This window comes from Hylobates moloch, unplaced genomic scaffold (assembly GCF_009828535.3).
Source record: "Hylobates moloch isolate HMO894 unplaced genomic scaffold, HMol_V3 SCAFFOLD_8, whole genome shotgun sequence".
Taxonomy (NCBI): domain Eukaryota; kingdom Metazoa; phylum Chordata; class Mammalia; order Primates; family Hylobatidae; genus Hylobates; species Hylobates moloch.
Window position 1 is genome coordinate 96,272,073 of NW_026652283.1, and position 22,967 is coordinate 96,295,039.

Consider the following 22,967-nt stretch of genomic DNA (forward strand, 5'->3'; position numbering starts at 1 on the left):
GACACTGTTGTATGTGCACTCTGGCCTCTGCTGAAACATCGTCGGGTCCTGGTTGGTCACCATTGGTAAGTCATTCCCCATCCCCTTTAGCCAAGGCCCCTCAGGTCCATCAGCTCTGTGCTACATCCAGACCACTCAACTTTGACAATGGAGTTTGAGGAATCTCAGGGAGCTGGTTGGATCCCAGGCTACCTCCAAATATCACAAGCCAATGCATTGCTCCCAGAGAAGATGGGTGGAAGGAGACATAAAGATTACAAGAGACTGAGAGAGGGCCACTGTGGAGAGAGCATAAAGCATAAAGAAAGGGAGTGTGCGCCGGCAGAAGTCAGGTGGAATTGCCTTTGAGGAGCAAGGCTGTCTGTGTACAGGTGGAGGCGGAGGGAACAGTTGCTTTCCATTATAATTCAATATAATTTTTTTTAATGGAGTCTCAGTCTGTTGCCCAGGCTGGGGTGCAGTGGTGTGATCTCAGCTCACTGCACCCTCCACCTCCCAGGTTCAAGCAATTCCCGTGCCTCAGCCTCCTGAGTAGCTGGGATTACAGGTGCACACCACCACGCCTGGCTAATTTTTGTATTTTTAGTAAAGGCGGGGTTTCACCATATTGGCCAGGCTGGTCTCGAACTCCTGACTTCAGGTGATCCACCCACCTCAGCCTCCCAAAGTGTTGGGATTACAGGTGTGAGCCACCATGCCTAGCCAATTCAACAGAATTTGTAAAAGGAAATGAAACCAGATGTCTAGTGTGGCTGCCTTCTGCTTGAGTGGCTGGTCAGCCTCATTAGAGCTTTGTCTAAGGGTGCCTCCTCACCAAAGAAGGCAGTGTTCCCCCAGGTGACTTGGTGACTTAAGTGACAAATTCTCTTTTACATCGTGAATTTATTCATTCTTTCAATACACTGTTCAGCATCTACCTTTTACCAGGTCCTGCACTTGGTGCTGAAATGCAAAGATGAAACAGACATACTTCCTTGACTGTGTAGTAGAAGAGATGCAATATTTATTTATTGTTTCATTTGTTACATAAACCTATAGCGAATTATATTCCAGATGCTATATTAAAGAAATGATATCAACTTTTGCCTCAGAGAACTCAAAATTAGGAAATGACAGATAAGTAAACCTTTAATCACCCTACTGATGGAGTTGGAATACAGATGTGGACAGAGTACTTGTGGGGGCCCCAAAGAGAGCTGGGTAACCTAGTCTGAAGGTGAGTCTGGAATGGCTTCTCCAAGAGGCCATGCTTGAATTCCTTTAAAGGATACGAAAAGATAGAATAGAAGTTGACTGGAGACAAAAATGGAAAAGGAAGAAGACTGTTGGCAGAGGGCACAACATATGCAAAGGCTTATGGGGAAGACAGTGTTGGGCCCGGGAGCCATAAGGCAGTATGGGAGACCCCTGAAGTGATTCCCACAAGAAATGTGAGGGCCCGAATTGAAGCACAAAATATAAAGACCCATAACACAGAGAAAAAAAAAATGTCAAAAGTTAGGCCGAGCACAGTGGCTCACGCCTGTAATCCCAGCACTTTGGGAGGCCAAGGCAGGTGGATCACCTGAGGTCAGGCATTCGAGACCAGCCTGGCCAACGTGGTGAAACCCTGTCTCTACTAAAAATACAAAAATTAGCCGGGTGTGGTGGTGGGCGGCTGTAATCCCAGCTATATGGAAGGCTGAGGCAGAAGAATTGCTTGAACCCAGGAGGCCGAGGTGGCAGTGAGCTGAGATCGCTCCATTGCACTCCAGCCAGGGTGACAGAGTAAGACGCTATCTCAAAAAAAATTAAATAAATAAATAAATAAATAAATAGTCAAAAGTTAGATGTATGTAGAATGCTACGAGAATTTCTGGAAGGAAAGAACTCCTTTAGCTAGTGCAATCAGTGATTACTTCATTTTAAAAAAGGCATTAGGTCTGGGATTTGAATTGGGGATGAGCTGTAAACCCATAATCCTAAAAACAAAATCTAACAGACTTCCCCAAAACCCTAGGTTGGAGAAAGCTCAGGAAGTGCATAGGTTGGAGAAAGCTCAAATAGTTCATCATGTTGAGCAAATGATTATCTCATCTTGAACTCTCTAGAAAACAGAGCCTGTGGCAAGCACTAAATGCTAATCCTGTATTTGGGAGGAACAGTGCACGACAGTGACAATGAGAAGAAAGGAAAATGAGGCAGGAAAGGAGGAGAAGTAGTGCCAGGTAGTGAGTTACGGTGCAGGCTAGTGCTTCATGCCAGCCTTAAAGACATGGAGACAGTTTGTTGGCAGGTGCACCCACTATACCATGTGGAATGTCTCTGGTCAGAGAAACCACACCTTGAAATAGTTCAGCAGAGGAAGGAAGGGAGAGGAAATTTATTTAGTGGCTCATCTCTGGTCTTCCACTGCACTGGGCTTCTCCATGTGGGAGTTAACTTACCTGCCCTTATGGGTACCACCACCTAGCTAGCCTCTTTGGCAGCCACTTGGGAAGCGTGGTGCCTCATTCCAGTGAGTCCAGAAGTGTCTGGAGGAGCCAGAGACTCCACGTGGTTGGCTTTGGGTGGCAGATGTGCTGCAGCAGTAGCTATGGTAGAGAGGCAGCTGAGAGTTCAGGAGAAAGGTGACTAGAGAATCTAGGCATCATAGAGTATGTCGTATACAGTAATCATGGAGGTTCGACCAAATTACCACTGAGACTCTGACCCAGAAGTTGCAAATGTCAATTTATTCTACCTTGGGGCCCACTGCAGTTCATGTCAAAACAAAAGGCAAACCAAAGCCAGGTGTGATGGCTCACACCTGTAATCTCAGTGTTTTGGGAGGCTAAGGTGAGAGGATTGCTTGAGGCCGGGAGCTCAAGACCAGCCTGGGCAACATAGCAAGACCCTATCTCTAAAAATAAAACAAAAATAAAAAAATTTTAAAAGTGCATATCTGTAGTCCTAGCTACTCAGGAGTATTTCTTGTGCCCAGGAGTTCAAGGCTGCAGTGAGCTATGATTGCACTTTAGCCTGGGCAACAGAGTGAGACCCTGTCCCCACCCAAAAAAAAAAAAAAAAAAAAGTGAATCAGATGGAGAGGGCTGCCAACTGGAGAGACAGATTCTGCCTAAGGAATGTCCCAGCTCGTATCTCTGGAGTACTGTTACCTCATGGGATCTTGGGCCTGGTGTGGCCAGACCTTCTGATCTTTGAAGAGAAACTGGAAATCCAGATTACATAAATTCCCCCAATTAAATGTTGACAACTACTGTAATTAAATAAAATCAAACACACTGGTGGGTCAACATGGACAGTGTCAAATCAAATAGCTTTTCTGGCCACATCTAGTTTTAACCTTCAATCTAGCTAGAAAACTACTATGATCATTCACAGAAGGAGGGAGCCACAATTGCAGGCGTGGCTACAAAAACAAAGAGGGTGGGCTACCTCCAGGGGTCCAGGTGAAGAAGAAATGACAGGCTTTGGTGGTAGATTAGGCATGAGAGGGAAGAAAGAAACAGAATAAAGAAATAGGCTGGGTGCGGTGGCTCATGCCTGTAATCCCAACACTTTGGGAGGCTGAGGTGGGTGGATCACCTGAGGTCAGGAGTTCGAGACCAGCCTGGTCAACATGGTAAAACCCTGTCTCTACTAAAAATACAAAAATTAGCCAGGTGTGGTGGTGTGCACCTGTAATCCCAGCTACTCAGGAGGCTGAGGCACAGGAATCGCTTGAACCTGGGAGGTAGAGGTTGCAGTGAGCTGAGATCGCACCACTGTACCCCAGGCTGGGCAACAGAGTGAGACTCCATTTCGAAAAAGAAAAAGAAAAAAAAAAAAAACAATCCTGCAAATATGCATCTGAGAGACCCTGGGGAGCAGATGCCCATGACAGATAGGAAGGTGACAGAAAGAAGACAGGAGAGAAGAATGTTTGAAGCAACATCTTTTTTTTTCTTAAGGCAGGCCTCACTTGAGGCATTTTATGTTTTCAGATATCTCAGACTCCTAGAGGGTAAGCATGGGGACAAAGCCATCCCAAAACCTGTGACTACCATAAGGCATAGTCCTGTACCTCATCACAGCTATCAACTTTTATTGGGAACTGTGGGGAAACTGTTGGCTGATGATTTCACAATTTTATTTTTTTATTGTTTCATAACCATATCCATCAAATTGGTTGCACGACTTAACCCCAGGACAAGTTAGGTTTCAGGACTTTTTGCATCAGAAAGCTCAAAGACATGTGAGGAGGCTAAGGAATTGCTGCACAGCAGAATTGCCCACATTTGTAGGCCAGAGACCTTGTTATTTTCAGTTTTTTAAATAACTTCTAATTTTGACTTAAGAATTATTATATGCCATTTACCTACTTCATCAATTGTTAACATTTTGCTTTATTTGCTCTATCACTTGGTCTCCCACCATTTTCATGTAATGTACATGTGTATTATGTGTAGTATATAATTATATGTATGGAAGTATAAACATATTATTATAGTTATCGTATGAGAATAAGATGTAGACATTATGCTCCTTTTTTTTGAGATGGGGTCTTGCTATGTTGCCCAGGCTAAAGTGCAGCAGCTATTCACAGGCTCAGTCCCACTACTGATCAGCACGGGAGTTTTGACCTTCTCGGTTTCCAACCTTGGCCAATTCCCCCCTCCTTAGGCAACCTGGTGGTCCCCTGTTCCCAGGAGGTCACCATATTTATGCCAAACTTAGTGTGGACACCCAATTGGCATAGCGCACTACAGCCCGGAACTCCTGGACTCAAGCAATCCTTCTGCCTCAGCCTCCCGAGCAGCTGGGAGTACAGGCGTGCAACACCACACCTGGCAACATAATGCTCCTTTACTCCTACATAATTCTGGGTGTATTTCCAAAGAATATGGCCACAATATCACTTATCGAAAATAGAAAATTTAATATTGAAACAATATTATTTTCTCATCCATAGTCTATATTCAACTTTTGTTAATTTTCCCAATAATGCTCTTACCGATTTTTTTTCCCCTGGTGTAAGATCCAATCTAGGACAATGTATCACATTTATTTGCCATGTCTTTCTAATGGAGAACATGTTTATTTTTCTTGCCTTTAATGTGTGTAATTTAATACTCTTTTAAAACCTATTCCAAATTATAATCACTTTAATGGCATTTAAAAAATATTAGAAATATAAAATCAGGCCAGGTGCCGTGGCTCTCGCCTGTAATCTCAATACTTTGAGAGGCTGAACTGGGTGGATTGCTTAAGCCCAGGAGTTCAAGACCAGCCTGGATGATACGGGGCAACCCCATCTCTACAAAAAAAAAAAAAAAGAAAAATTTGCCAGACATGGTGGCCTGTGCCTGTAGTCTCAGCTACTCAGGAGGCTGAGGTGGGAGGATCACCTGAGCCCAGGAGTTCAAGGCTGCAGTGAGCCATGATCATGCCACTGCACTCCAGCCTGGGCAACAGAGTGAGACAAGAAAGGAGAGAGAGAGAGAGAAAAGAGAAAGAAAGAGAGAGAAAGAAGAAAGAAAAGGAGAGAGAAGAGAGAGAGAGAGAAAGAAAAAGAAAGAAAAGAGAAAAAAGAAAGAAAGAAAAGAGAAAGAAAGAAAGGAAAGACAGAAAGAAAAAGAAAGAGAAAGAAAGAGACAAAGGAAAGAAGGAGGGAAGGAGGGAAGGAAGGAAGGTAGGTAGGTTACATAAAATTTTTTATTGAAATGCAGGTCAGAATTGACACTGGGAATGAAAATTTGCTGAGTAGGAAAACTCCATCAGGGAAAATAGATCACGGAAATTGAGTTTGATTATTAACTTGTGTGTAGCCCTGTTAGAACAGAAAAACAAAGCTTTCCTATGTTTTGGGGCCACACGTTTTTCTCCCTCTCATTGTTCTTATGCTACGGATGAGGCCTCTGTGCTTCTCAAACTATTTTTGGTAAAGGATGAGTTCTGTTTTTTTGTTTGTTTGTTTTGTCTTGTTTTTTGTGTTTTTTTTTTTGAGACGGAGTCTCGCTCTGTTGCCCAGGCTGGAGTGCAGTGGCGCAATCTCGGCTCACTGCAACCTCCACCTCCCAGGTTCCACGCCATTCTCCTGCCTCAGCCTCCCGAGTAGCTGGGACTACAGGCGCCCGCCACCATGCCCGGCTAATTTTTTGTATTTTTAGTAGAGACGGGGTTTCACCATGTTAGCCAGGATGGTCTCCATCTCCTGACCTCATGATCCCCCCGCCTCGGTCTCCCAAAGTGCTGGGATTACAGACGTAAGCCACCGCGCCCGGCCTTTTTTTTTTTTTTTTTTAATTATTAGTGCTCTTTCCTGTCTATCAAGGATTGATACTTTCATAAAAATTCAATAAAAATAAATTATTAGAAAAATAGGCCGGGTGCAGTGGCTCACGCCTGTTATCCTAGCACTTTGGGAGGCTGAGGGGGGTGGACTGTCTGAGCTCAGGAGCTCAAGACCAGCCTGGGTAACATGGTGAAACCCTATTTCTACTAAAATACGAAAAACTCAGCCTGGCATGGTGGTGTGCGCCTGTAGTCCCAGCTACTCAGGAGGCTGAGGTTTAATTGCGAGAACCCAGGAGGTGGAGGTTGCAGTGAGCCAAGATCATGCCACTGCGCTCCAGTCTGGGTGACAAAGTGAAACTCTGTCTCAAAAACAAACAAACAAAAATTACTAGAGGCCAGGCATGGTGGCTCACGCCTGTAATCCCAGCACTTTGGGAGGCCAAGGCAGGCGGATCACCTGAGGTCGGGAGTTTGAGACCAGCCTGACCAACATGGAGAAACCCCATCTCTACTAAAAATATAAAAGTAGCAGGGCATGGTGGCACATGCCTGTAATCCCAGCTACTCGGGAGGCTGAGGCAGGAGAATTGCTTGAATCCAGGAGGCAGAGGTTGTGGTGAGCCAAGATCGCGCCATTGCACACCAGCCTGGGCAATAAAAGCGAAACTCTGTCTAAAAAAAATAAAAATAAGAAATTACTACAACAATGAAATAAAAAGATGCATAATAATTTTGTTCATTATTAGATTCAACAGATAGACTTACTTTCTCAAATTGCTGCAAGTTTCTAAGTGCCTAGGCTGAATTTCTGTACTTATTGCACAGCACTGGTCTGAGGATCAGACTTTGAGAAGTACTAGTCTATATTAGAGCATGTACCATGTTTAGAGATGAGTGCCTACAGGGTGACAGCCTTCTCATAGTCCCTTCATATTCTCCAGTATGCAGGGGGCTTTGCATCCAACACACTCTGTGCATTTAAACGGGAACTAAACAGTGCACTATGAGCAGAAGCATAGCCTTGTGAAAATAACTCAGGCCCTAATGTCAGGCAATGTAACTTTAGAGACTCTACTGCTTCCCAGCTCTGTGGCTACTGGCAAGTCATTTAACTTCTCTGGGTCTCAGCTTTCTCATCTGTGAAATGTGGATAATAGCATGCAGCTCGGATTGGGAGGAATAGTGACACATACTGGTAAAGCATTCAGCACAACAATGGCTATTACTACTATTGCTATTTCAGCTACGAACATAGTCAAGTACAAAAAATCTCAGAAACAAACTACAATCTATATTCCTTTGGCAAGCTTATACTGTAAAGGGCTAGAACATAAATATATTCAGTTTTGTAGATCCTAAGATCTGTGTTGCAACTACTCCATTCTACCATTGTAGCGTGAAAGCAGCCATATGCAATATGCAGAGGATTGTAGGTGGCTGTGTTCTAAGAAAATTATTTATGTGTAATCTTGGCACTTTGGGAGCCAAAGTGGGCAGAATTACTTGAGGCCAGGAGTTCAAGACCAACCCTGGCAACAAGGCAAGATCTTGTCTTTAGAAAAAAAAAATTATTCAGGCATAGTGGCACTCGCCTGTAGTCCCAGCTACTCAGCTACTCAGGAGGCCGACATGGGAGGACTGCTTCAGCCCAGGAGTTCAAGGCTGCTGTGAGCTATGATGGCACCACTGCACTCCAGCCTGGGTGACAGAGCAAGACTGTGTCTAAAAAAACAAAACAAAACAAACAAAAACAAACCCCACAAAACTTTATTTATAGACACTGACTGACACAGGAAACTTACAACATTTTCAAATGTCGTAAAATATTATTATTTTGATTTTTTTTCATTCATTTAAAAATGTAAAAACCATTTTTAGGTGGCAGGCCATAGAAAAACTGGCAGCAAATTGTGCTGATTCTTAGTAAAAAGAATTTTAAAAAAGAAAAAAAAAAACAGGCAGTAGGCCAGATTTGATCCTCTGCCCTTAGTTTGCCAACTCTTGCTCTAAACCCTTTCTACCTTAATTCAGTTAAAAATACCTATTGCATATGATAACCTTGAGTGTACAGAGTAGGAAAGAAGGTAAAAGAAGTTGAATCTGCCATGTGTTAAGGATTTTTGTTTTGTTTTGTTTTTAAACTTTATTCTGCAATAATTTCAGGCTTAGAAACAAAAAGTTGAAAAAAAGAGTAAAAAGAATTCCTTCATTGATTTTCCAAATGTTAACATTTTACCACATTTGCTTTTCTTTCTCACGTTCTTTTCATGCCTGGAATACCATTTCTCTCTCTCTCTCTCTCTCTCCATTTTTTTTGTGAACTGTTTGAGAATCAGTTGCAAAGATGATGCCCTTTTGTTTCCTAAAAAACAAGGATGTTCTTTTATATAACCATTACCAAAATTACCATTACCGTTACCCAAGTCAATACACTAATACAAGACTAGTATTTAATATTTAGACCGTGTACCATTAACAAAATCAGAAAGTTAACATTGATGCGGCCGGGCACAGTGGCTCATGCCTGTAATCCCAGAACTTTGGGAGGCCGAGGTGGGCAAATCACTTGAGGTCAAGAGCTCCAGACCAGCCTGGCTAACATGGTGAAACCCCATCTCTACTAAAAATACAAAAATTAGCCAGGCCTAGTAGTGGGTGCCTATAATCCCAGCTACTTGGGAGGCTGAGGTGGGAGAATCACTTGAACCTGGGAGGCGGAGGTTGCAGTGAGCCGAGATTGTGCCACTGCACTCCAGCCTGGGTGACGGAGTGAGACTCTGTCCCCCCACCCCCCCCAAAAAGGAAATTAACATTGATGCATGGTACTAATCTAACCTACAAGTCTAATTCTGATTTCATCAACTGTCCCACTAACATCCTTTATATGCCAAGCTTCTTATCGTCATCATCTCTGGTAATTTCCCCAATTATCCGGTGAATTTGATATTATTATCCCTGTTTTACCAACAGAGAAACTAAGCTCAGAGAGGTTAAGTAATTTGCCCACAGTCACACAGTAAGTGGCAGAGCTGGAATTCCAACTCAAGTGTACTTCCTCCAGAGCCCTTGTTCTTTAATACTGAACTAGAATTGCAGAGCTTGGAAAGGACTTCACAGTGCAAGGACACGGAATTGGTACTCCAGGCATGAAAAGAAGCCAGGCATGGTGGCTCATGTCTGTAATTCCAGCATTTTGGGAGGTCCAGGCAGGCAGATTGCTTGATCCCAGAACTTCAAGACCTGCCTGGGAAACGTGGTGAGACCCTGTCTCTACAAAAAATACACAAAAATTAGCCGGGTGTGGTGGCACACGCCTGTAGTCCCAGCCACTTGGTAGGCTGAGACGAGAGAATTGCTTGAGCCCAGGAGGCCAAAGCTGCAGTAAGCCGTGATCGTGCCACTGCACTCCAGCCTGGGTGACAGAGTGAGACCCTGTCTCAAAAAACAAAAACAAAACAAGAAAACAACCCCCAAACCAAAAAACAAAAACCGAAGAAAGAAAAGCCAGTGACTGATACTTTCTCCATCTCTCAATGAAATGTCCTTTCTGATACTTTCTCAGTCTCTCAAGGAAATATCCAGTAGGAAAGGAGAAAGGAGTGAACAAATAGAATTTTGGCTACTTTGTTTATACAATGTAAAAAGGCTTTTTGGAACACCAAGGCACAAACTAAGGTTATTAAAAAAAAAAACAACAAAAAAACACTTTTTTTTTTTGAGACGGAATTTCGCTCTTGTTGCCCAGGCTGGAGCGCGATGGCTCGATCTCGGCTTACTGCCACCTCCACCTCCCGGGTTCAAGCGATTCTCCTGTCTCAGCCTCCTCAGTAGCTGGGATTACAGGAGACTGCCACCACGCCCGGCTAATTTTTGTATTTTTAGTGGAGACGGGGTTTCATCATACTGGTCGGGCTGGTCTTGAACTCCTGACCTCAGGCGATCCGCCCGCCTCGGCCTCCCAAAGTGCTGGGATTACAGGCGTGAGCAGAATTTTCATTCTAACAAGTTCCAGGTGAGTTGATACAGTGGCTCCAGGGACCGACCACATTTTGCTAACCCCTGCCTTAGAATTATTCAAAGAGCCCGTATATGAGACGCGGATTCCATCTAGGGCGTTTAGGTTTAGTGATTAACAATTTCCCTCTTCTGCTCTCTCAAGGCAGCCAGGGAACAGGGAGACCATGATTCATGTCCAATCCCCGAGGCGTGTTATCAAGCTGCTGAAAGCAGGCCCTCCGGATTGCAGTTCCAAAGGGTCCCTTCCCAGGGAAGACGCCTGAAAAACCCAGATAGTACTACGCTGGAGTCACGCGGCCGCGCGCAGCCTCCTAGCCGCCCCCACCCGCCCGGCTCGGCCACCGCGGGGCGGAGCGCGGGGCTGAGCAGGCGCTAGGGCTGGCTGCTGGGCCGACGAGGGGCGGTGCCAGGCCGCGGGTCCTTAGTCAAGTGACGCGAAGCGGCCGGCCTGGGCGCCGACTGCAGAGCCTGGACGCTGGTGGTCATGCAGGGGTTCCTGGTTCACATCCTCTCTCTGCTGCTGGCTCTGCTGCTTCTGGGCCCTACGCGCGGCTTGCGCGTAAGTCTGCGGGACCCGGGTACGGGGAGGCATTGCTAGGGGACAGGCTGGCGGGGAACCGGGCTGGGGTCGCAGCCACCCGCGGTCCCGCAGGGCGGGGAGCCTGAGCCCCGAAGTGCCCCCCAGCGAGCTTGCGGCCGGCGGAACGCAGGCAGTGGACCGGCCTTCCCGTCGGGGGCGGGCCGGGCGGGGCGCGCGTCCTTTCAGGCCGCTCGGTCGCTTGTGCGTTCCGCTCCGGCCGCCCTTTGCGCTTGGATCCACTTCCCCATCTGTAACGAGGTGGTGAGACGAGGTGCGTGTAAACATTTCCTAAGTTGGCTTTCCGGGAGGGGATTCCAAGTTCCGCGGGTTAGAGGGTGCCTCCGGCTCTGGCTTGGGGCGCCCTCGCTTTCCCAGTTCGTGCTCTGCGGAGCGCTCCGGAAGGAGAAAAATGGGGTCAGGGGAGGCCCCTGCAGTGGGAACATTGGGTTATTTCCCCTCTGGGTGCTCTCCCTCTTCGTACATCTTGTCCCTTTCTCACCACTGCGCGTCGCCTGCCCTTTGGCTTGGGTTTTTCTTCGTATTTGTGGGACCCTTTTCCTTCGGCGTTTGGGGGTCCAGGTTGGGGGGGGAATAGGCAGGCTGCCGGGGGATGCCATCATTGATGGGGGGAGGGCTGGCGAGGCGAATAGGTGAGGTGCGGGGCGTGCACGGTTGGTGGGAGAGGAAGGACAGCTTCACTCGCTGCGTCCGAGCTGAGGCGACTGGCTGAGGGGCTCTGAAGCGCTGCCTGAGGAGGTTTGCATCACACCTGCGGAAAGGAGGGTGGGTAGTTGCAAGCTGCTCCTCTGCACGTTCCGCGGACCACCTTTGGTTCCTCCAGGGTGTAGGTGGGCTGAGCCTGCAGTATGCTTTAAGTAAGAGCTGGTAGCATTTGACACCGTTGACTTGTAAGTTACACCCTTTAATAAAGCTTTCAATAACGTGCCTAGGGCAGAGAAAAGTGGTACATTTATCTACAACCAAGATTGAACATCTTAAGTATTTGGAAAACAGCTGCTGAAAATGTTTCCATTTTGGGAAAAAGTCAGCACAGATTATTTGCTGCTGCTCCTTCACCCCGTCTGTGATTCCCCTACCCCAGTATGTAGACAAGAGTTTTCTTGTCCAGAAGGCCCGTAGGATCTTAGGAGTCAGAACTAGCCAGCTGTGAGAACCACTGGGGAAGGTGGAACTGGGGCACAGTTCGGGAGAACCGTGGCAGGGTAAGGGGCTGGGGGAAAGGCAGATCTTAACCAGTATCTGGGAGTGGGGGTAGGGAGAGAGAGAAGGATTTATGAACCAAGAACAGGTGGACAGGGTCCATCTGTCTGATATGAGCTCATCAGTCTCGTGCAGCGTCATTGGGTCAGGGTGGATGCCCTGTAGCTGCCATACCGGAGGCCCACACAGGGAGGCTGGCATCACTGCAGGAATTCTCATGTCAGGTGCCTAAGTGTCCCTCTTGGGCTTCTGTGCCCACAGCTGAAGAAAGATACCAGCAGTCTAGCTTTCGCTTTCCATTATCTTCTTGTTTACATTTCTTTAGGGTTCACGCCATTCTCCTGCCTCAGCCTCCAGAGTAGCTGGGACTACAGGCGCCCGCCACCACGCCCGACTAATTTTTTTTTTTTTTTTTGTATTTTTAGTAGAGACGAGGTTTCACCGTGTTAGCCAGGATGGTCTCGATCTCCTGACCTCATGATCCAGTGGTTCTCAAATTTTAACTAAATTTTAGCTGTCCTAGAAATTAAGAGAATGTTTTATTCCTTTTTTTTTTTTTTTTTTTTTTTTGAGACAGAGTCTCTCTCTTTCGCCCAGGCTGGAGTGCAGTGGCACGATCTTGGCTCACTACAACTTCCACCTCCCAGGTTCAAGTGATTCTCCTGCCTCAGCCTCCCGAGTAGCTGGGATTACATGCGTCCGCCACCACGCCTGGCTAATTTTTGAATTTTTAGTAGAGACAGGGTTTTACCATGTTGGCCAGGCTGGTCTTGAACTCCTGACCTCAGGTAATCTGCCTGCCTCGGCCTCCCAAAGTGCTGGGATTATAGGCGTCAGCCACCATGCCCAGCCCTAGAGAATATTTTAAACTATTTGTTAAGAAATACTACATCATTACACATTAATAAACAGTATATATATTTGAAAAACAATAGTATTTCTCCCCAAATTTTAGGGTGAAGAGTTGCACTGTTTTACATTTCTGCAAATCTCTTTCAATGTCTCTTAATAGAAGACAGTCAAATTTTCATATTTATTTCTGCATTAAATCTGTTGCCATATCACATGTCACATAGCCTCTGGAAAACTCCACCCTCAGGACAGAGTGAGAATGGAAAAGGCAGTAATGGCTTGGAATTGTAATAAAAATAGTTTTGACTTACTGGACCCCTGAAGGGCTCTCTCCAGACCACACTTTGAATACCGCTGATTTGGAATGTTTTTATAAAACAAGTACATGCTCACTGTAGAGAAACTTTAAACTTATAGAACATGTGGTAAGAAAATGAAAACTGCCCATCATGTCACAATGCTGTGAGTTTCTTTTTGAATAATAAAGTATAGCTAGCAACTGACTGGTATTTGAGTGGCTTGGATTCAAGGTGGGTTGGGCAGATGTAAGTGGCCTTTGAGTTTTGAATGGGTACAAGGACGCTCTAATATCCCACAAAGCTGATGCTGGTTCCTGGTTGCAGGCGGAGTTGACCTGGAAACCTCTCCTTGGCCACTGTCCTTTCTAAGGAACTCATTTCCAGAGTCCACCAGCACAGAACTGGTGGGGGAGCCTACTAGGAACAGAGAAAATGGCCATCTTCAGGCAGCTGTCCCTAGGCACGAAGGCCACCCTGGCTGCTGTCACTGTCTTCATGTCCATGATCGCCTCCCGCTCGTATCTGGCAGAGAGCCTTGAGCTCAGGGCCTGGCGTTGGCTGCTTCGCTTGCAGCTTGCCCTGTTTGTCAACTCGCTCTTGCTCATTGGCTCCCTCTACATTTGGCGCAGCACAGTGAGCAACCTCTGCCACTCCCCAGCTGCAGAGTCAACCTGTTTTCAGCTTTGGAAGGTGGTGGTTCTGGCATTTCTGGCCCTGGCCCATTCCAGTTTCTTTACCATGTTCTTTTTAGTGGCCGAAGAGCCCTATCTCTTTTCCTTGGTGGCCTACTCCTGCCTGGGTGCTTACATCATCATGCTCTTCTTCCTCTGCATCCTCAGCGGCATGGAGCAGGCCTACCAGTTCTTGGCCTGGCGCAGTGGTAGGGTCGTGGGCAGCCTTGACAAGACAAGGAAGCTGGTGCTCAGGCCTGCCCTGGCAGTGGGAGTGACTGCTGTGCTCAGCGTGGCTGGGATTCTGAATGCTGCGCAACCCCCGGCTGTGAAAACTGTGGAGGTGCCCATCCATCAGCTGCCTGCCTCAATGAACAACCTCAAGATCGTGCTTCTCTCAGACATTCACTTGGGCCCCACAGTGGGCAGGACCAAGATGGAGATGTTTGTGAGGATGGTGAATGTGCTGGAACCAGACGTCACAGTGATTGTGGGTGACCTCTCCGACTCAGAAGCCTCGGTCCTGCGGACGGCTGTCGCTCCTCTGGGCCAGCTTCATTCACGTCTCGGTGCCTACTTCGTCACAGGCAATCATGAGTACTACACATCAGATGTCAGCAACTGGTTTGCACTTCTGGAATCCCTACATGTCCAGCCTCTTCATAATGAGAATGTGAAGATTTCCGCCACACGGGCCCAACGTGGTGGTGGTGGCAGTGGCAGTGGGAGTGAGGATGAGGGCTGGATCTGCTTGGCTGGGGTGGACGATATTGAAGCAGACATCCTGCACTACTCTGGCCATGGCATGGATCTTGACAAGGCCCTGGAGGGCTGCAGCCCAGACCACACAATCATCTTGCTAGCTCACCAGCCCCTGGCTGCCAAGAGAGCTCTCCAGGCTCGGCCAGATATTAACCTGATCCTTTCTGGGCACACACATGCTGGGCAGATCTTCCCCTTGAACGTAGCAGCCTATCTCCTGAATCCCTTCTTTGCTGGTCTCTACCAAGTGGCCCAGGCTACATTCGTATATGTCAGCCCAGGCACAGCCTACTACGGGATACCCATGAGGTTGGGTAGCAGGGCTGAGATCACAGAGCTCATCCTGCAGCGGTCTCCCTGAACCGGCCCTGCCCTGTGCGCCTCTGCCCTGCCCTTGCCCTCAACCCTCCGTCCTGCTTCAGAGTGGTTTGCCTGCTTTTTCCCTCCAGCCTTGCCCACTCAGCCTTGCCTACACACCCTTGGTCACAAGCCTGACTCAAACAGTGACTTATGGTGGGGCTGCCTGGCATGTTCAGGCTGGTTTAACTGTTTCCTTGGCCAGTTGCTTTTTTTGATGCACTTGTGAGATCACTAAGATCACATATATGAACACTCCCCTCTATTTTCCAGATGGTGTGGAATGGGGACCTTCTCCTGCAGAACTCCCAGGGATGAACCTCCCCTCGGGGTTGCTAGAAAGGAATACCTCTAGAAGGTGGGGCCAGGGAGGAGCAGGAGCATTTTTCTCCTGGTGTTTTAAAATTGTCTTTAGGACTTAAGTGGTTTCCAGAATCATTGATCCAGAGGCTTTCTGGGGAAGGGGTAGTGTTGCCAGGTAATTTGGGAGAACAGGCAAGATGGAAGGGCCCTCTGGCTGCTAGAGAAGAAGATTTTCTTTTCCTCTGATTCTATCAGGATCACCTCTATTGAGGGCATCAGCAAAATCTACTAGAATGCCAAGCTCCTCCTGTTCCAGGCCTTGAGGGATGCTATTTAACTGTCTGTGCTCCTGGGCCTTTGAGGGCAAGGTCAGGGGAGAAGAACGATGGGCTCCATTGTCGGTGATGGTGAGAACATGGCTGCTTAGGAATTCAGAAGGCTTTGCCTCCCTTGTCTCATTTTATACAACCCTTTGGGGAGCTCACTGGGGACAGGCTGCTTTTCCCTATTTGGAGATGAGGAAACCAAGGCAAAGAGAGATAGGGCACAGGCAGTATGACAAGATGTGTAGGAGATTTGGGGCTAGAAACCAGGTCTTGTACCTCCCAGTAAAAGCGGTGCTTTTCCACCGTGTGGTCATTAAGTAGCTGCATCTGCATCAGGTGAGTGCAGGATTCAAATGCAGTTCACCAATTCACAGTGCAAAGAGAACGAACAAGGGCTTAGGACCCCATGCTCTTTCAAAGTGGTTTGCTTGAGGCTGATTTCAACTTACCCATAGCTACATGGACCGGAGCCTGGAAGGGAGTCAGCTAGTTTCAGTGTAGGATGTCTTACATTTGAAGAAGAGTCAGGAAACTGGAACCCTCTACCTCCGACCCCAGGTTTGGATTTGATTTTTCTGTGAGCAGCTGGGTTCACTCTGTCAGTGGGGGAGATGAGGCCTGCATGGGAGTGGCAGTGCTGTGTGCCTCTGGCAGGGCCTGCAGACTCCTCTCCCTGGGCCTGGCTGTGGAATGCAGAGACTCTTCTTCCTGCTAGGTGGCTTCGAACCCACTTGCCTGACCCTGTAAGAGCTGCCCTTGGGCTCTGGCCACGAAATGATAGGGCCATCCCTGCTGGCTTCTAGACCCATAGAAAAACCAGGCAGGGATTATGACGTCCGAGTGACCCTGTTGGCCTGGCCCTTTTGCCAGAAGCAACAGATCCTTTGATCCTGAGATGGAAGATAAGCACCCGTGTTAGAAAAGGACTCACTGAGAAGACGGGGCTGGGCCGGTTTCCTGCTGGGTGATTTAGGCTTGTGATGGAAAGTCTTCCTCCAATGGGGAGTGAAGACACTCGCTCTGACCGGAGAGGCTAACCCTGCTGCTCACTCGTTGGGTAGTGTTGGGTGGGTGACTTTCCCTCACTCAGCCTTGGTTTCCATCAACCCTAAAATGGGGATAATTATCATATCTACCTCAAGATTGTTTTGTCAGGAGGGATCCATCAAGCCTTGTGCATGAGTTCCACATGGCACAGTGTGCACAGTAAACAATGTTAATTTTTCAACGTTCCAGTGGAGCTTGCTAAGGAACTATGTTGGGCACAGGTGCCCAGAGGATTCATGGCGCAGCCAGTCCTGGGGAATGTGAGTGGGTAGCGAGCCGCCTGCTGCTGGGGCTGGTGATGTGTCAAAGCAGCAACTGCTGGAGGTTTGCCTTCCTCCCCTCGTGCGCATTCTGGCAGGCAAAGGGGGTTTCTTCCTTTCCTCCTTGTCCTCCTGGTGTATAGTGGGGTTCTGGGGGATCTGGAGACCACCCTTTTTGTTCCCAAGCAGCCACGGTATTGACAGTGGGCCATCCCATGCAGTTTAAAATGTATCTTTGAGTTGAAATTTTGGTGGTTTCCTTATTCTTTTTTCTCTCTTCACTGTCCTTCCAAACTCACTTTTCTTGTGTCCCGACCGCATTTTGTGAATCATCCTTACTCCCTTTCAGTTCTCGCTTTGGATTTCACCAGGTGGGCTAGATGGTACCATTTCACTTCCACTGTTTGATGCGGCTGGTAATGTTTGACTCACCTGTTACGTGTTATTTCACTGGTTTCTTGATTTTACATCTTTCTCATCAGTGACCTGGGCTTGATGAAATTAGCTTTCATGAAGTCCTCTTTTTTTTTTTTAATTTTGCATCCTTACCTCTTTTCTTTCTCTTGAATGCCATCATTGTGTGGTCTTATGTACCCTTCATCCACTCTGAAGTCCTTGCTTGACTGATTGCTTTCTATTAGCAGGAAGAAAACAGATCCATCCTATTTATCTGAGAAACATCATCAACACCCTCTCATATCTGGTTTGTATTCCCTGACTCGGCGGACATTTTTCCAACAGAAATTTCTCCATCACTGTCCAGATTCTGGCCCTGGTGGGCAGGTCTCCATGACAACCTGTAGTCCCTCTGTTCAACATTCTTAAACCATTGACCTTCTTTTTGTTTGTTTGTGGCTGGGGGAGGTGGTGAGAAACGTTACTTGAAGCTTGATCATTCTTTCAATTTCATTTGTTTCTTTGTTTTTAATCTGTTAGATGCAAATTGAAATGCAATGCTTTTTGAAAATTAGCAATAGCATCTGTAGTATATGATGCTGTTACAAAATCTCAGTAAACTGATCCTGCTGCTGTTCCTTCCAAATACCCATCCATGCTTTTTTTCCCCTCGTATTTTGTTTGGTTTGTTTTAAACTTTTCATATATACACCTCTCTCCCAGCTTTAACAAGCATGACGAGACCATTCTGCCATCCTTTCTCAGCTACCCCTGCCCCACCCCGTACTCTTTATTTTTTGGCTGGAGTATATTAAGGTAAATCATAGAAAACATAATGTTACCCCAAAATTACTTCGTATGAATCCTTTTTCAAAAAGCATAGCTATAGTGTCATTATCATATCCAATGAAATTAACAGTGATTCTTGAATATCATCTAATAGCTAGTTAGGAGATTTGGGGCTAGTAGCCAGATTTTTGACCTCTTCATAAAGAAGTGTTCTTTCCACTGTCTGAGTATTAAGTAGCTGTATCTGTCACAAACGAGTACAGAATTCAAATGCAATTAACTGTGTGAAGAGTTAGTGTTTAGTTTTTCCTGATTATCTCAATTATATTTTTTATTGTGGCAAAAAAATTACTATCTTAACCATTTTTTTTTGTTCTTTTTGTTGTTGTTGATCTTAACCATTTTTAAGTGAATAGTTCAACAGTGTTAGGTATATTCACATTGTTGTGAAATTGATCTAATTGATCTGTAGAACTTTTTCATCTTGCAAATCTATACCCATTGAGCAACAAGGCTCCATTTCCCCCTTCCTCCAGCCCCTGGTGACCACGATTCTACTTTCTGTTTCTATGAATTTGACTGCTTTAGATACCTCGTATAAGTGAAATCATGCAGTTTTTGTCTTTTTGTGGCAGGCTTATTTCAGTTAGTATAATGACCTTAAGGTTGTGTCACGTGACTGGATTTCTATCCTTTTTAAGGCTGGACTACAGTAATATTCTGTTGTATTTTCATGCCACATTTTGTTTATCCATGTTGAGCATGTTTTCATGGGCTTGTTGGCCACTTCTTTGGAGAAATGTCTGTTCAAGTCCTTTGCCTATCTTTAAATCAGGTTATTTAATTTATTGTTGTGGAGATGTAGGAGTTCTTTATATATTCTGGACATTAACCCCTTATCAGATATGTAATTTGCAGATATTTTCTTCAGTTCTGTACATTGCCTTTTCACTCATTGTGACCTTTGATGCACAGAGTTTTAAAGTTTAATATAGGCCCATTTCTCTAGTTTTGCTTTTATTTTGGCATCATATCCAAGAAATCATTGCCAAGTTCAATATCATGTAGCTTTTTTTCCCATGTTTTCTTCTAGGAGTGTTATAGTTTCGGGTCTTATGTTTAGGTCTTTAACCCATATTGAATTAATTTTTGTGTATGGTATAAGATAAGGATCCAACTTCATTCTCTTGCCTGTGAATATCCAGTTTTCCCAGCACCGTTTTCTGAAGAAATTGTCCTTTTCTAACATCAAGAGATCTTGGCATCTTTGTTGAAAATCATTTGACTATATACATAAGGGTTTGTTTCTTGGTGTTCTATTCTCTTTCATTGCTCTATTTGTCTGTCTTTATGCCATTACCATGCTATTTTGATTACTATAGCTTTGCAATATGTTTTGAAATCAGGAGGTATGAGTCTTTCAACTTTGCTCTTCTTTTTCAAGACTTTTGTCTATTTGGTGTCTGTTGAGATTCCATATGAATTTTAGGATAAATTTTTCTATTTCTGCAAGAAATGCTATTGGGATTTTTATAGGGATTGTGTTGAATCTGTAAATCACTTTGGGTAGTATGAACATCTTAACAATATGAACCTTCCACTCCATGAACATAGGATTTTTTTCCATTTGTTTGTGTCTTCTTTAATTTCTTTTTAACAGTGTTTTGTAGTTTTCAGTGTAGTCTTTCACCTTAGGCCTATTTCTAAGTATTTTATTCTTTTTGATGCTTTTATATATGGAATTTTTTAAAATACCATTTAGGATTGTTCATTTTTAGTGTATAGAGATGCAACTGATTTTGGTATGTTGCTTTTGTATCCTGCAACTTTGCTGAATTCATTTATTAGTTTTAACTGTGTGTGTGTGTGTGTGTGTGTGTGTGTGTGTGTGTGTGTGTAGTCTTTAGGGTTTCCTACATCTAAGATTATATCATCTGCAAATAGATTATTTTACTTCTCCTTTCTGATTTGAATGCCTTTTATTTCTTTCTTGACCAGTTGCTCTGACTAGGACTTCCAGAACTATGTTGAGTAGAAGTGGCGAAAACAGACATCTTGCCTTGTTCCTGATCTTAGAGGAAAAGCTTGCAGTCATGTTGAATATGATGTTAGCTATGGGCTTTTCACATGTGGGCTCTATGATGTGGAGGTAGTTTTCTTCTATTTTGCATTTGTCGAGTTGTTGGTTTTTTTTTTTTAATCATGAAAGGGTGTTGAATCTTGTCATGCTTTCTCTGCCTCAATTTAGATTATCATGTGGTTTTTGCCCTTCATTCTGTTAATTCGGTGTACTATATTGATTGATTTTTATATGTTAAACCATTCTTGCATTTTAGGGATAAATCTCACTTGATCATAGTATATAATCCTTTTAATGTACTGTTGAATTCAGTTCGCTATTATTTTGTTGAGGATTTTTGCATCAATATTCACCAGGAATATTATTGTTCTGTAGTTTTCTTGTAGTGTATTTGTCTGGCTTTGGTATTAGGATAATATTGGTCTCATAGAATAAATTTAGAAATGTTCCTCCTCTTCAACTTTCGTAAGAGTTTCAGGAAGATTGGTATTAATTCTTCTTTAAATGTTTGGTAGAATTCTCCAGTGAAGCCATCTGGTTCTAGGTTTTTCTTTGAGTTGTGTGTGTGTGTGTGTGTGTGTGTGCGCGCACGCACGCGCGCGCATGCCGAGACATAGTCTCGCTCTGTAGCCGGGGCTGGAGTGCAGAGGCATGATCTTGGGTCACTGCAACCTCCACCTCCCAGGTTCAAGCGATTCTCCTTCCTCAGCCTCCCAAGTAGCTAGGACCACAGGCATGCACCACCACACCCGGCTAATTTTTGTATTTTTAGTAGAGATGGGGTTTCACCATGTTGGCCAGGCTGGTCTCAAACTCCTGACCTCAAGTGATCTGGCCGCCTCCCCCTCCCAAAGTGCTGGGATTACAGGCGGGAGCCACCATACCTGGCCTCTTTGAGGTTTTTGATGACTGATTCAATCTTTTTAATAGCTATTGGTCTGTGTAGATTTTCTGTTTCTTCATGATTCAGTCTTGGTGGGCTGGGTGTGTCTAGAAATTTATCCATATCTTCTAGGTTATCCAATTTGTTGGCATACAGTTGTTCATGCTATTCTCTTACAATCCTGTGTTTCTGTGGCATCAGTTATAATGTCCCCTCTCCATTTCTGATTTATTTATATCTTCTTTTTTTAAAAATCTAGTTAAGTTTCTCAATTTTGTTGATTTTTTTTTTTTTTCAAAAACCAACTCTTTTTTTTCCTACTATCTTTCTATTCTCTTTTGTTTGTTTCTGCTCTAATATTTTGTTTCCTTTTGCTAGCTTTGGGTTTATTTGTTTCTTCTTATGGAATTGTCTTTTTATAGTTATTTTGTTTGAAACAGGATCTAAAAATAGGTCTATATTTTGCCTGTGGTGTATTTCTTCAGTCTCTTTAAGTCTATAACATCCCCTTTTCCTTATTTTATGTCATTTATTTGTTCAAGTTATCTGGGTCATATGTCTTAAAATTTTATACATTTTATATTTTGGTGTCAATTAACATGTTCATATTTTCTGTGAGCTCGTAGAGCTAAAGCTCTCTAAAGGTTAGAGCTAGAGGCTGGATAGATTCAGGTTCAACTTTTTCGCTTTTTGGGTAGGAAGACTTCATTGCTTCAGTGATGCTAAGATTGACCTGTCTATCCAGATGTTGTCAGCTTGATCCCTCCACTAGAAAATTCCGCATTATCTTTCCATTTAATGTTTCAGCAGTCATTGGTGATTGTTGCCTAATGTCATTATTTCACTAAAGATTGCAAAATGGTGATTTGTAAAATTCTACCCTTTTTTTCTGCATTTACTGGCTATGGATCCTTTACAAAGAACTCTCCTCATCAATTGTGTGGTTACTCTGAAAAATCCTATAACAAAGGCAAGACAGATACCAGATTCTTTCACTTGATTCCTTAGTTTATAGCATAATGAGCTGATACCACAGCAACCTCATGAACAGCTCGTGTCAGGAATTCCCCAGGCCCTTGAGTCTCTGGGGTGAGTTGTAGGGGTGTGTAGGGTGCTGGGGTTTAAGACCTGCTGAGTAGGTGCTTATCAGAGTTATACTGAAGGACCTGAAGACAGATCATCTTCACATAATCAGCATGACCCATAATCTGTGATGTCACTGAGCTTCTTTTATTTCTGTAGTCAAGGAATGTGCACAAGTAATGCAAATATAATTACTTTTAGTCCTGAGGATTAGGGAACTTGGGGGATGTTCACATTACCTGATGATGTCAATATTGTGTCATGTTTATTTTTTTTTAAAAAAAGAGATGCTTATTTATTACTGAAATAATCTAAACTGAATAAATAACTTTTTAAAAAATTACATTGGCCCGTATTAGGTTCCTGATACGTATTTGGTGTTTCGTTTGTACTGCTGGGTTTTTCTCCCTCCAGTATTGGATGCGTTAACGGGGAGCCTTGAGAAGTTATGAATTTTGGTTTGTTCAGAATTGCTTTTTATAAGTTTCTGTGACCTCATGCACTAAATACTGATGCTTCCACACTCCTGCAAGTATGAAATAAAAGTATGTTTCTTCAGTATTGCATTCCTGCGCCAATTCATTTAGAAGGGTAGAATTTGCACACAGGTCAAATCTTGCATTATTTGCATTTGGGGGGAATACACTCTGAAGGCAGTTTTCTCTCTCTCTGTCTCCTTTTTCCTCCTCCTTTCTTCCTCCTATTCCCACTTTTTTTTTTTTTCTTTTTTTTTGAGATGGAGTTTCGCTCTTGTTGCCCAGGCTGGAATGCAGTGGCGCGATC

The 22,967-nt window shown here is 44.7% G+C and overlaps 2 protein-coding genes across 5 annotated transcripts in view; both read left to right on the top strand.

The window, feature by feature from the left end:
- Positions 1-22,967, top strand: part of GLB1 (galactosidase beta 1) — a 114,249-nt gene continuing 91,282 nt past the window's right edge. Inside the window, exon 1 of one of the 3 annotated variants that reach the window (XM_032162206.2) lies at positions 1-65. In XM_032162206.2, coding sequence (XP_032018097.2) covers positions 12-65 — 54 coding nt within the window. In that variant the 5' untranslated portion in view covers positions 1-11. Of the gene's footprint in view, positions 66-10,666; positions 10,835-11,044; positions 11,127-22,967 lie in introns of those variants that run through there. The other 2 variants (XM_032162205.2, XM_032162207.2) reach the window with 2 other exon arrangements.
- Positions 10,783-22,921, top strand: TMPPE (transmembrane protein with metallophosphoesterase domain). 2 transcript variants are annotated; one of them, XM_032162210.2, is made up of 2 exons: positions 10,783-10,834; positions 13,552-22,921. In XM_032162210.2, exon 2 carries the CDS (start codon positions 13,660-13,662, stop codon positions 15,019-15,021), a length of 1,362 nt encoding a protein of 453 aa, XP_032018101.1. In that variant the 5' UTR covers positions 10,783-10,834; positions 13,552-13,659; the 3' UTR covers positions 15,022-22,921. The 2 variants fall into 2 exon arrangements, with proteins under 2 accessions (XP_032018101.1, XP_032018100.1); XM_032162209.2 differs by lacking the exon at positions 10,783-10,834 and adding an exon at positions 11,082-11,126 and having other exon boundaries at positions 13,552-22,847.